Raw genomic sequence first — 12,295 nt, forward strand, 5'->3', positions numbered from 1 at the left:
ATTGAGTTAAAATTTAATGATCTGCATGACTCGCATAATGATTATAATTATTCATCATAACGTTGAATATTATCCTATTTTTAAGATGAGGAAATGCATTTGTTCGTTGTTCTGATTGAAGAGATCCGTTATATCTGATTACTCATTAATTTATTAACTGCAATCCCAATCCAATTATGCACTGTTTCGTTCCATAGGATGCAGCTATGTCAGCCATAGCATTGGCTAATGGTCAGTCAACGCTGGTTAATGTTTCAGTTATTTGCATGTTAGCATCGACTTTTGTCACTTTGTAGCATTTTGATGCCTTCTGGATAACCAATGCTTCAAAGAGAAGAGCAAAACACTTAAAAGTAGAACATGCATGTTTTTACATGCAATCAAGGTATTTAAATCAATCATGCAATAAATCAGATCACTACTTATTTCTAAGATAACATAAGAACATTTAGGACAAGCATATCTTTATAAGTAGATTCAGGAGGAAATGATTAATATTTTCGCGACCGCCCCGGTGGCCTATTGGGTAGAGAGTGCGCCACGAATGCGGGAAGTCGTGGGTTCTATCCCCGGCAAAGTCATACCGAAGACTTGCAGAAAAGGTCCTAACAGCTGCCTCACTTGGCGCTCAACATTAAGACGCTAGTGTTATGACTGGTCGGCCTGGTGTCAGGATAATGTGGCTGGGTGGGGCATCGTGCTACATGTCTGCGGCATTACGCCCCAGTGCTAGACATCACTATATAGTGCCACATTGTATACATCGTAGCGATATGACTTAAAAATTGTTAAAGCTACGTTAAAAATCCTAATCACATCACATCACACTATTTTTTGCTTTTCTTGTTTTTACAGCATATGACAAAGATAAAGTGATAGGTAAGTTTGTAATTTGGTATATGTATCTACCAGTGTAATTCCTAAATTAAATTCATCATTTCTGCAGATTCTCATTTGACATACGATTTGTCGAGTAATTTCCATGTCTTTTACTTTATCAACCTAAGTTTTCAAGATTTTTCCTTTTCTGCTTTTATGAACTATAGTTTTATTTGTAGATAAATAATATCTTCCATTATGGAAAATGGCCGTCCCTTTGTTTTTGTTTTTCTTCTGTAAAAAAGAAAATTTCAAACGAGCTTTACACCTTTGAAATATTCACTCACTAGACAACATGTAATTGTTTGGATAATATCAAGTTAAAACTGTAAGGCTGAAGATATTCATTTGTTTGCCTAAGAAAACAGTTCAGATAATTGGCACATACACATTTTTCTTCACTGATATGTGGTGTTTTCTCATTCACTTGTTCCATTTACTTATTTATTCCAGACAACAAGTATCATTTCTCAGCTGATTTACGACAGTTAACAATTCCAAATGTTAAGAAGACTGACACAGTGTGTCTACAGTGTCTTGTTCATAACTTCCGAGAGTACGGCCCAAATCCGAAACCAGACATTGTGGGGATCACATTTGGGAATGCCTGCCTCACAGTACTTGGTAAGCATCAGGCAGATTTAGAGGTTATAATCCTACCACATTTTTAAGTTTAAAAGAGCATATTTAACAGTTAATGGTCAACAGACCAATAAAAGCACAAAAACATTTATTTTGAAACATCTTTTTGTGTAAAAATATGAGTGACAAAAACAGAATATAGATACAATTTCTGGCAAGCAACACAAACATCTCTCAGAGTTGCAGGATTGGAACACAAATAACTTGTAGCATGTGATTGTATATATTCGTTGAGAAATAATTCAAGTATTTCAAATTTGATTAAAATTAAAACAATTTGATATCTTAAGGCACAACAACACAAGCAGGTCAGTGCAGTGAGCATAGGAGTAAACAGACCTATTTATGTCATCAGATTAGTATCAAGAATGAAGTGTGAAAGATACTGTGGATTGTTTAGGCAATCTCCAAAGAATGGCAGATAACTATCTATCTTAGTGTTTCATTTCACATTTAAATGAGGCTGCATCAAGCCTGTAATAATACATCCTGGAGTGCAAAAGGGTATCATTTTAAACAAAACATTGAAACGTTCACAGCTCGAAAGATTGCCCAGTTCTGAAATATGAATGCTCCTTGAAACAAATTTGCATATTTCCCCAACACTCACCCAGAAATTGATACATGACATCTAAAGGTTGTTCATTAAATTCAGAATCTCAGCCTAGTTCAAACAGTTTTTAATAAAGTACCTCAAAAACGAGAATCACTCAAAATGACTCATATTTATACCATTCGAGTGATAATCAGTCTGTCTGTCTAATAAAACAACCATTTATGTGGAAATCAGAATGGGTGAAATGATTAATCGATATATCATTGTATCCATACTGTTTTCATAAAATACGCGTATCAAGACAAGAGGTGAACAATCGATGCAAAACAAAACTTAACCATGACAAGTTTTTAGCTCTTTGCTGTGATATTAACTTGAAAATTCATTTAAGACAGCGGATGCAGGCATATGCACTTTCTGTGAGACTAACAAATCACTACTGACAACACCTCTTGAGAAGGTTGTTTGAAGTCTCCATTCAGCTGCCAATTCCATCCAAATTATGTCATTCCATCAGCATGTTAAGCCACCACCAACATATATCTATGTAAGCCCGACATTCCGGACTTGTTCTTCGTGTACGAGTTAAATTACTGATCAATACATAACCACGTGTTACATGAAGCTTCTCTCTGTTGCTTCACATTACTAACTCCAATGCTAATGTAACGTCTTTCTACAGCAGAACTAAATTGTGACACGACTTTTATAAATCTACCGAGTTCTTAATAGAACACGGACTAACCCTAGCGGTTTAAGACTACGTTGGTCCTTTGTTCAAATGGATGTTTCCTGATTCCAAAATTACGGAAAATATATATGTGCAAGAACAAAATCATCTAAGATTAAGTATTTAACAGACATATCTTCACTTAAATTTGCAGAAGCCATGCCAACTGGGCTGTTTATTATTGCAATAAACAGGAGTAGTGATTAGGACAAAACGTTGTACAAAGTCTGTGGAAGAGACTTTTACAACGAAAAGGGCAAAATCAGAGTGCTATTCTTTCATTGCCAGAATTCACAAAAGATTCAACTGGATCTTCTTTTTTAATTTGCTTGATAACACTTTGAATAAACATAAGTTGGCCAAACTGTATGGGTTTTGGCTGATACTGCATCAGTGATGACTGGAATTCATAAAATAGTTGCATTTTATATTTTGAAGAATGTCTCCATCATTGTACATATCATGTTATCTCTGTTATATAATGCACCATGCTGCAGGAAAGGCTGCTGCTCAGTTTAAAGGAGAACTCCTTAAGTATCAAGTTGGCGCTCTACCTGACAATGTGTTTCATGTGGACAGAGTTTTTTTTTCATCTTATTTCACAGCTAAATGACACAATAACAGGAAGATAAAAGATTTCCTCTTCTTTGCCAGGTTATGAAAGGAATATTGCTTATTTGCCGTTCTAATGCTGACTGTGAGAGTTTATTTAGTAATGTTAACAAAAATAACACTGTATTCACATCCAGGCTCTGAGAACCAGCACTTAGTGCTCTACTGTGGTGCAAAAAATGTATAGTTTCAGCTGTTACAAAGTGTTTTGAAATGCAGTATGAGAGTCTGTTGCTTTCTAAAGCTCAAAGTGTTATATACGAAAACCTGAAACAGTAATTGATGTTAAAAATCCAGAGGGATAAATAAGTAATTTTTTTACATATGCTCATGTTATATGTGGATTACTCTTTTTTCTGCTCTGATTACTCATTTTGGTTACTTGGATTACATTTTTTCATCACCAGGGGTTGGCATGTATGCTGCTCCCAAACTGACTTCTTGTCTATTAGATATTTCTTGCAGAAGTTAATTGTATTATTTTATATGTTGTGAAGAAAAAATCATAATGACTTCCAAATTTAAGTGAAGACATGAAATAAGATATTTCAAAAGTATTCATACATTGCAAAGAAGGTCTTGGTGACAAAGATTACTCCTGCATATGATCAGATGGAGCACTTTGAATATACCTAAATATTTAAACTAAAGCTAAAAACTAACAGGTTTGGAACTGATTTCATCTTGTTAAGGATAATGAATAGATTGTAAGTCCATTTCTTTTCTGTAACCTGTAAAAATACAAACAAGATGTCAACACATACTATATGGCAACACGCTACAACTGACGGTCCTTCAAGAGGTCAATCACCAGGACGTTGATGAATTCATTGATAATGTATAGCACTGAAGGCTCAGCATCACAAATAATATTGATATATGACACATGTGTATTTTTTCACCCCTCTAAATCAGTCAAATTGTCTTTCTGCAACTGAGTGGTATGTGGTGAACAAACGGATAAGATTTAAATAATTCACGTGATACAAGTTGATCAAACAAAGGCCAATAAAGTAAACAGGAATAGGATTTCGAACTTTAACTATAAATATAAGGTAATAAAAAAGAATAGGATTTCGCATTATCTTAATATTTGTCATGGACTGTTTTATTCAATATATGATAAGCCTTCCCCCACCTCCATTTAGCTTCCATGAATAATGTGTCCACACCATCCGGCGCCTTCCAAGAATTTCAGAAATAATTTCAAATATCATAGGAAACAAATCATGACCATAAGGTCTAGCATGAAAGTATATTTTCTTGTTTACTATTATTGTTATTGCCATCTTTCTAATTTCCATTACTATTATTATTATTATTACAGATCCAATCAACATCTTGTCCGGTTTACCAGATAAGCAGAAGATACAGCCAGGTGACATCATCAAGTTTACGATCTTAGCTGAAACAGATCCTTTGGAGCAGAGTAACCTTCGATATGACTGGTATATTGGGGGAAAAAAATACCCAGATGAGTTCCTATTGGGCACATGGTCACAAATAATTAAGCTCAGGATGGGTAGCTCGCATATCGTTATCGACACAAGTACAATTACAAGCCATGAAGATAGGCTGTTCCAGCAACTGATGGGGAATCTATCGGTGAGAGTGTACCACGAATTTGACCAAAGAATCATCAGCATGAAACTCTTCACTGAAATTATGTACCCACGTAAGTTATACGGATTCAATTTCATTCAAGTTTCTGTATGTCTTTGAACGGTAGAGCTCCAGATTTGCTGTTGTAGCATAACTACAGTGGATCTAATTTTTGCCATATAGACTTAGATATGCCGTTTTACATGACGGAAACTGATTATAACCAAGCCAGTGCATATCCTGATATGCTATTGAATGCATAAATCTAGCAGATTAGAGTCTAGCCATATATATCCAGATATACTTTTGCATACTTTACAACAGCCCGCCAGATTCTAGTGTGTACAAATATCAGAATTAGTTTGTATATCCAGTATGGTTCTTGAGTTGCCTCTAGTCATCTTGAGCTGTGTTATTCAGTATTGGGTGTGTATATAATTCAATGCAGTGCAGTGTTGTATATAAACTTGTTGTGATGCACATAGAGTAATGATCTTGATCAATATAGCTCAGTGTTGGTTGTGTATACTCACTCACGCATATATACACACATACATACATCTATATATACATACTTGTTGTAAAAGCACTATAATGATGTTGATGCTTTGCTTATAACTTTGTTACTCATATAGTTTTCAGTAATATAAGAGTACTTGGACATTTTAGTGACATAAGAAATCTTGTGAAATAGTTGACTTTTCGTATTTGTGTTCTTCCAAATTGTTGAACATGTACTCTAATATGTTTAATGTTGGATGTAGTCTGGGAATTAATGTTCTAACCTTTATCGGTCGTGCAGAAAAACACAATACACACACATCATTTAAGTATACTTTGTTAAAAACGTTCACCTATTTTCGCCTCCCGTAAGAAGAGAATATAGTGAAATTTGGTTTTACAGTGCCTTTTCGTTTTGAATATATAATGTTTATGAATGTTCAGGACTTGTCAGTTAGAAAGCCAATGTTTCATTTTGATTGCTCTTCCTGATATGTAAATGGATATGACAAACTGTTCCATGTAAACAGCAGTAAATATATTTGGGCCGGACACATTTAATAAACGTCCAAACCTGTTCTTGGGAGACTGGTTTCTGGTGGGCGGGTGGTCAGATGTGCTCGCTGAGGTTTCACTCCTGTCACTGTGGGTTGGAAACTATGCTTGGTGGTTATCTGAGAAAGCTTGCCTCTACCTTCCCTTGGGTAGACGCTTCATTCCAGGGTTATTCCACTAAACATACTGACTGCCATACATATCATATGCAGAATTTAAGTTAATGCAGTACTTATTTGGTCTAATTCTGACGCATCTAGTCAGGAAACAGTTGCCGAAATTAAAATTGCAAAATGCTAGTAGTATTAAATAATAACTACGGTTCACTGTCTTGGCAGGAATTGAAAATGGAAATATTAAAACATGAATGTGCAAAGAAAAAATACCAAACTTACCACTTTTAATGCGTGCTTGTTTATAATTTAGTATTCCACATGCGTCTGTAATTTATAATGCATTTCAATGTGAATATTTGGAACGCATGTACAAATATATCACCTCATGTGGAAAAGGTGAGTATTTTACACATTTGTGTCTACTTTATTGTTGTATTTGATGATGCCTGTATATTTGACGACCTTTTATCTAAATCATGTTATCTGCAGATTGTTAGAATTTACATTAGGACAGCGGCAACGTTTACAGGATTGTGCAATATAGACATGCAGAATTAATAGCAAGTTTTTTTTCTCACCACCATTTCATATTTAAGACTCAATAGCTTATCATAATGGATACATGCCTGCATAGTGTGACTCATCTACGTAGCATACATGAGACTGACCTGCATTGTGTTGCTCAACTTCATAGCATAATTGAGACTTGCCTGTATAATGTGATACAACTGCATAGGATGATTAAGGCTTGTCTGCACAGGGTGAATCAACTTCATACATGATTGAGATGTACCTGCTTAGTGCGACTCAACTGCCTAGCACAATTGAGATTTACATTCATAATGTGTCTCAAAGTACAGCATAACTGAGACTTGTCTACATAATGTGACTCAACTTCATAGCTAAATTGAAACAGACTAGACATCACTTTTGTCACTGTGTTGCCATTCTTGGAATAATTATGTGTAAAGTGTCTGTTCATTTTCTCTAAAACTGTTGCCCACAAAATCTGATTGGTTTACTCATAATCGAGGCTACAACAGCAAGAAAAAGGAGGTCACATTGATCTCCAGTGAATGGAAATTTCATTCCGATTCTCAGACTAAATCATGTAGTCATACATGTTCATGGCTGAATTTATTTTGAGAAAGCATACTCCTTTGGTTAAAAGTAAATCACAGCGACCTACTATTTGACATTGCAAGGCGAATGTTATCATGGCAGAGTATTTGAGAAATAACATTCTATGAATCAAAATGTCTTTACATAATAATGAAAATATGACATATTGGAAAGTACTTTCGGGGCTGAACAAATGTTGTAAAGGTTGAAACTTGCCGGCGATTGGCCCTAAGATGGCTTGGTGGTCAGAAGTGCTCATATTTTCAGCTCACTGCTCTCACCCATGCTGTGTGGGTATGAATCCTGGCTTAGTGGGTATGGGATAAAGGTTTTCATTAGCTTCCTGTGGGCTGATGACTCTTCCCAGAACCTTTTTCCACAAATATGCTAGCTGAAAAATAGTATTAGACCCACGAAAACAAAAACCTGTCAGTTTAGAAGAACAAATGTTAACATGACTTGATAACTAGTATTTGTATTGAATTATTTGCTGCTATGTCTGCATCACTATTCGATAAGTATGACCTAAATAGGTCAGGTAGTATGACAAACACAGTATAGAGGTGTTATATATTTGGTACATTGTCCTTACATTTAAATTCTTAGTAGTGCAGATGAGAGTGAATTTTCTTATGATCGTATTTTGACATGTATCTATCTAATTTTAATAAATACGATGTAAAAGGCAATTTGTAATTAATACGAAGTATGTAGAATATCTCATTATGAAATACGAGCGCTCAGAAATCTTCGTATGTAGCCTGACGAATATACCGTCTCCATCTTGAAATACATGCTCGGTAGTGATCAGTAGATCTCTTGAAGAATGAAGGGAACCTAAATTTGCATAATTATGTGCTATATATTGTGTGCATCGAAGTAGAAAACAACCACGCTACAAATCACGCAACGTGTCAAAAACGGTTAGTACGATATTCTCCTGTTTCTGATTCCTTCTGTTTGTGGTCCCTTTCCTGTTCACTTTTTGGTTAGAGAGGAAGTATTATAAGTCATTTAGAACTACTTGTTCTAACTCTGTTTAAATATTTTTATTTGTACGAAAATTATTTGAATTGATGTGCTTCTAAAATATTGAAACACATCCTCTGATGGTCTTACAAAGAAACAGAGACTTCAGTTGTGCACGTGAATGTTTCCATTTTGTAAGAAATAAGACCTTCAGAGCACAGGTAGATGCTTTCTATCACCTGTAGCATCAAATGGAAACGTAAGTAGGAGATTATGCACGCATGATGACACTGATTAAAATATATTCTTAATAGTTTGAAAAGTACTCATAAATACACCAATTGTAGAAATATGAAGTACGTTAAAATATAAAAGTTTATTACCAAGACAACTGGTGTACATTTGCATTTATTATGTGTTAAAGAGAGCGAACACACCCTATAATAAACTCAGATGTGAAACATTTGTTGTCAACATACTAAATAATTTAGCTTGCTTTAGAGCTCCAAGTGACCCTCAGGAGGGAGCGGAGGGAAATATCTTGAATGAAAACCAGTGGAGAAAGACATGCCATTACAGCTTGAGAACAACTAGAGCAGACTAAACTCGGCACATACTTAAAACAAGTGTAAAATCTTTTGATAATTTGCACCGATTTATATGTCTTTATTTCAAATATCGTTATGTGATTTGCACATATTAGTGAATGGATACTTCCATGGAATGCATATAAAGTTCATCAGGAATGGCTTGTTTAAACTGCCATACTTTTTGTAGTCTCTCAATTCCCCCATCATTTGACAATGTCCATGCACACATATTCCATTAATAATACCTATGCTACCTCATTTATGTGGCAACCTTTTCTGACGCCAAATAAATGGTACAACTTTGGTATCCTTTTAAGCTGGGAATCGATGCATTTAATGATGTAGGGTTATTGGTTTAGCACTTCAAGCAACCATATTTGTCAAAATACATTCCATGATGTAAATAAATGCTTGTCCTGGAAATTTAAATAATGTGACCATCCAACTATAAACTAGCTAAACACGTTTAAGTAAGAAGTGTTCTACACAATTAGCATACAAACAAATATTTAGCGTTGTTAAAGTCGACTTACCCTTTTTACAAGCTAAGTACAAGTGAATCCTAACTGAACTGATCATGGTTTAAATTTATTTAGTTCTGACCAAACTATTCGGCGGTTGCAGTACGGATCGTTTTCTGTACACATATTTGTTGAGTCAATCCTAACAATCAGTGCCTTATATTCTTCTAGTAGATTTTGATCACAGTCTGCTCGATATCAGTATTATTCCTTACTTGGAGGGTACTAAAACCAGTCTAGCACCACAAGAGGCCGACATGGTGGCCCCAAAGCTTAGCCGCTTACCAGATGGTATTCGATAAGTTCTTTATTAAATCAAGTCATACCTGATTGAAGTCGATATTACAATTATGTATTGTCTTAGAAATTGAGATCACTAAAACATATATTTAATATGCTGAAAGATAAGACACAACTACGGCAGTCACGACATTTGACATGGTACTCGTATTTGCATCGCCAGTCGCACGATTACACAAATATCACAACCCACAAATGCGATAGGATAAAACTTGTATTAAATGTTGTATACTGGCTGTAATACAAACGGCAAAACGAAAGAACAATATTCTCTATATGTATTCCGTGGTCCACGAGGTTTTGTTGTATCATGTGACAACCAAGTTGACGTTCTCTATGGGTGATGAATGTGATTGGCCAGATAGCTGCGACAGCAACAGGCTTATTGTTCTCAAAATAAATAAGTTGAAAATTGTATTATTTGTGTTACTTACAAATATATCTGTCTCTCACGTGCATTTAATATAATTTAAATTTTGCACAATAACATTAAAACGGAATTGTTGATATCACATGACGAATGGAATTTCAACGTAGTTGTTTGAGCTTTGTGAAGTCATGTGACTAGTAATGCAAATGGCGAATAATGTATCCGTTTTCATCTATGTTGTAATTTCGTCTAGTATGTAAGTGGAATAAAGACATCAGGATTATAATACTTACCATTTCTGAAAAAAATAAATCATTTTCCTACCGATTTAATGCAGGTATAAGTCATTATAACGTCCTTTAAATTCACTAGGCCCGCTGGTATGCAACTACCTTATGCTGCTACCGCATGGTGGTGAAAGATTCTAAATTTCCGATGTGTAGTTGCTCGGACCCCACACCCGAGCCTACATTTCCAAATGTGAAAAATGGGTGGAATATTGGGACGAAAAACGGAATAAAAACTGTTTTCCGTTTTAATCCATATTTATTGACCAAAATGTAGAATCTCTGAGGTGAACTTTGGTGCAAAACTATTATACATTGACATGTAACTTGAAACTTTGCTTTCAGATCTTGAATAGAATGCAGGAGAAATGGAAAATTGTTATCCCTTGTATTTTATATTTTAAACAACGATAGTAGCCCCTATATCAATACCAGTTTGGGGACTGGTTTATCGAATGACAAGAAGACCAGTAGATTTTACAAATAATTCGTTCTTTGTTTATACATCTATGTCTAATTATAAAGTTTTGTATTCCACAAATTTATATTAACCATTTTGTAGATGTTTTTTAACGATTGATTTTCAATCAAATCGTCATTTGAGTGTAGGTTGTTTGATAAATCCTGTTTGGTATTGTATTGACACATTTGAATTTAGGTTGATTTTGTTTTTGTTTCAAGATAAAGTTCTAATATTTTGATTTTACCGTTTTTTCATATAGTGATAGGAATTATCGAGTTCGTTTAACATGCATATATATATATATATATATATATATATATATATATATATATATATATATATAATGATAATTTAGAATTAAAGTTTTGAAATTAAACAAAACTAATTTATGTTCATTATATTGGTTCCACATACCAGCACAATGCAGGTAATCAAAGTAAAGTCAGAAACTGTATTCTGTACATTGAAATAATCCTACATGCCAAATTGTAGGAAAATAGACAAACTTGCCTGGTGTGATACGTTTCTGGTTTGTACATAATCATCTTTTCTGACTTAGATAGCTTGGAAAGCCTTGACAGCGAAACACCCCAGATTTAGAAAATGCATGTTTTACAATCTAAAATATATTTCCAACCATAAATGGTCATTTGTGAACATTGAAACAATTAATTTCATCCTGACAAAACCTGGAAATAATCTGGAAATATATCTTTAGAAAAGCATGGAACCATGCACACATGTATCAGTTGCATATGATAAATATGTATATTAAAAAATGGAAATAAAAAATACATTTACACAAAATAATAACCGTGTGGTAGCTACTTTTACAATACAACATATGCAGCCACCGGGACATCTATTTCCGATGTAGAGTTGCGAAAATTGATTCATGATGTAATTAGATCATGTTTTAAACAATGAAGGTTTCCTAGTATTTTAAATTTAACCTGACAGCTTTTTTATACCAAGCATATAAGGATTTGATATGTTTAATATCTAAAAAAAATTTCCGATCATACAAATGTGTAGACAGGCAGACTTAGTCATCTCTTAATACAGATTTTGCTGCTACAAGCCAGCCAGATGAAAGACATTGTGATGGTTTCATCCAGCATCCGATACAGCATGTGCGGAAAATGTAAGAAGATGTCTTGTGAGAGTCAGCACTGTATATACCTTCTATCGTTAATGAATATATTAGCTTTTGTGTGGAAATGAGTTATTCATATGATGCAAAAGAGGTTATAGAATTCAATAACTTGTGCAGGGACCAAATGAGATGCATGGCTTCGTTCTTTCTTTGCAACCACTGTAAATGAAGTTTGAAATTATCAGCCCTTTGATCAGGCATGCATACATATGCAAATGGCAAGGACTATTCTATTTTTATATTTGCTCCTCAGCCAGTAGATTCTCTTAATTAGCTGTTTTCAATGTAGTTACTGTAGTATGCTGTGAAATCTAAGCTGTTGAT

At 34.5% G+C, this 12,295-nt stretch overlaps 1 protein-coding gene across 1 annotated transcript in view; it reads left to right on the forward strand.

Moving 5' to 3' along the window:
* The window catches only part of LOC149788784 (uncharacterized), a 56,806-nt gene that overhangs the window by 34,959 nt on the left and 9,552 nt on the right, over nt 1-12,295 (forward strand). The window contains exons 13-15 of the mRNA XM_089974905.1: nt 856-879; nt 1,333-1,503; nt 4,747-5,094. Coding sequence (XP_089831031.1) covers nt 856-879; nt 1,333-1,503; nt 4,747-5,094 — 543 coding nt within the window. The remainder of the gene's footprint in view (nt 1-855; nt 880-1,332; nt 1,504-4,746; nt 5,095-12,295) is intronic.

Source organism: Sinohyriopsis cumingii, chromosome 11, assembly GCF_028554795.1.
Source record: "Sinohyriopsis cumingii isolate HCF-2022 chromosome 11, ASM2855479v2, whole genome shotgun sequence".
Classification (NCBI taxonomy): Eukaryota; Metazoa; Mollusca; class Bivalvia; order Unionida; family Unionidae; genus Sinohyriopsis; species Sinohyriopsis cumingii.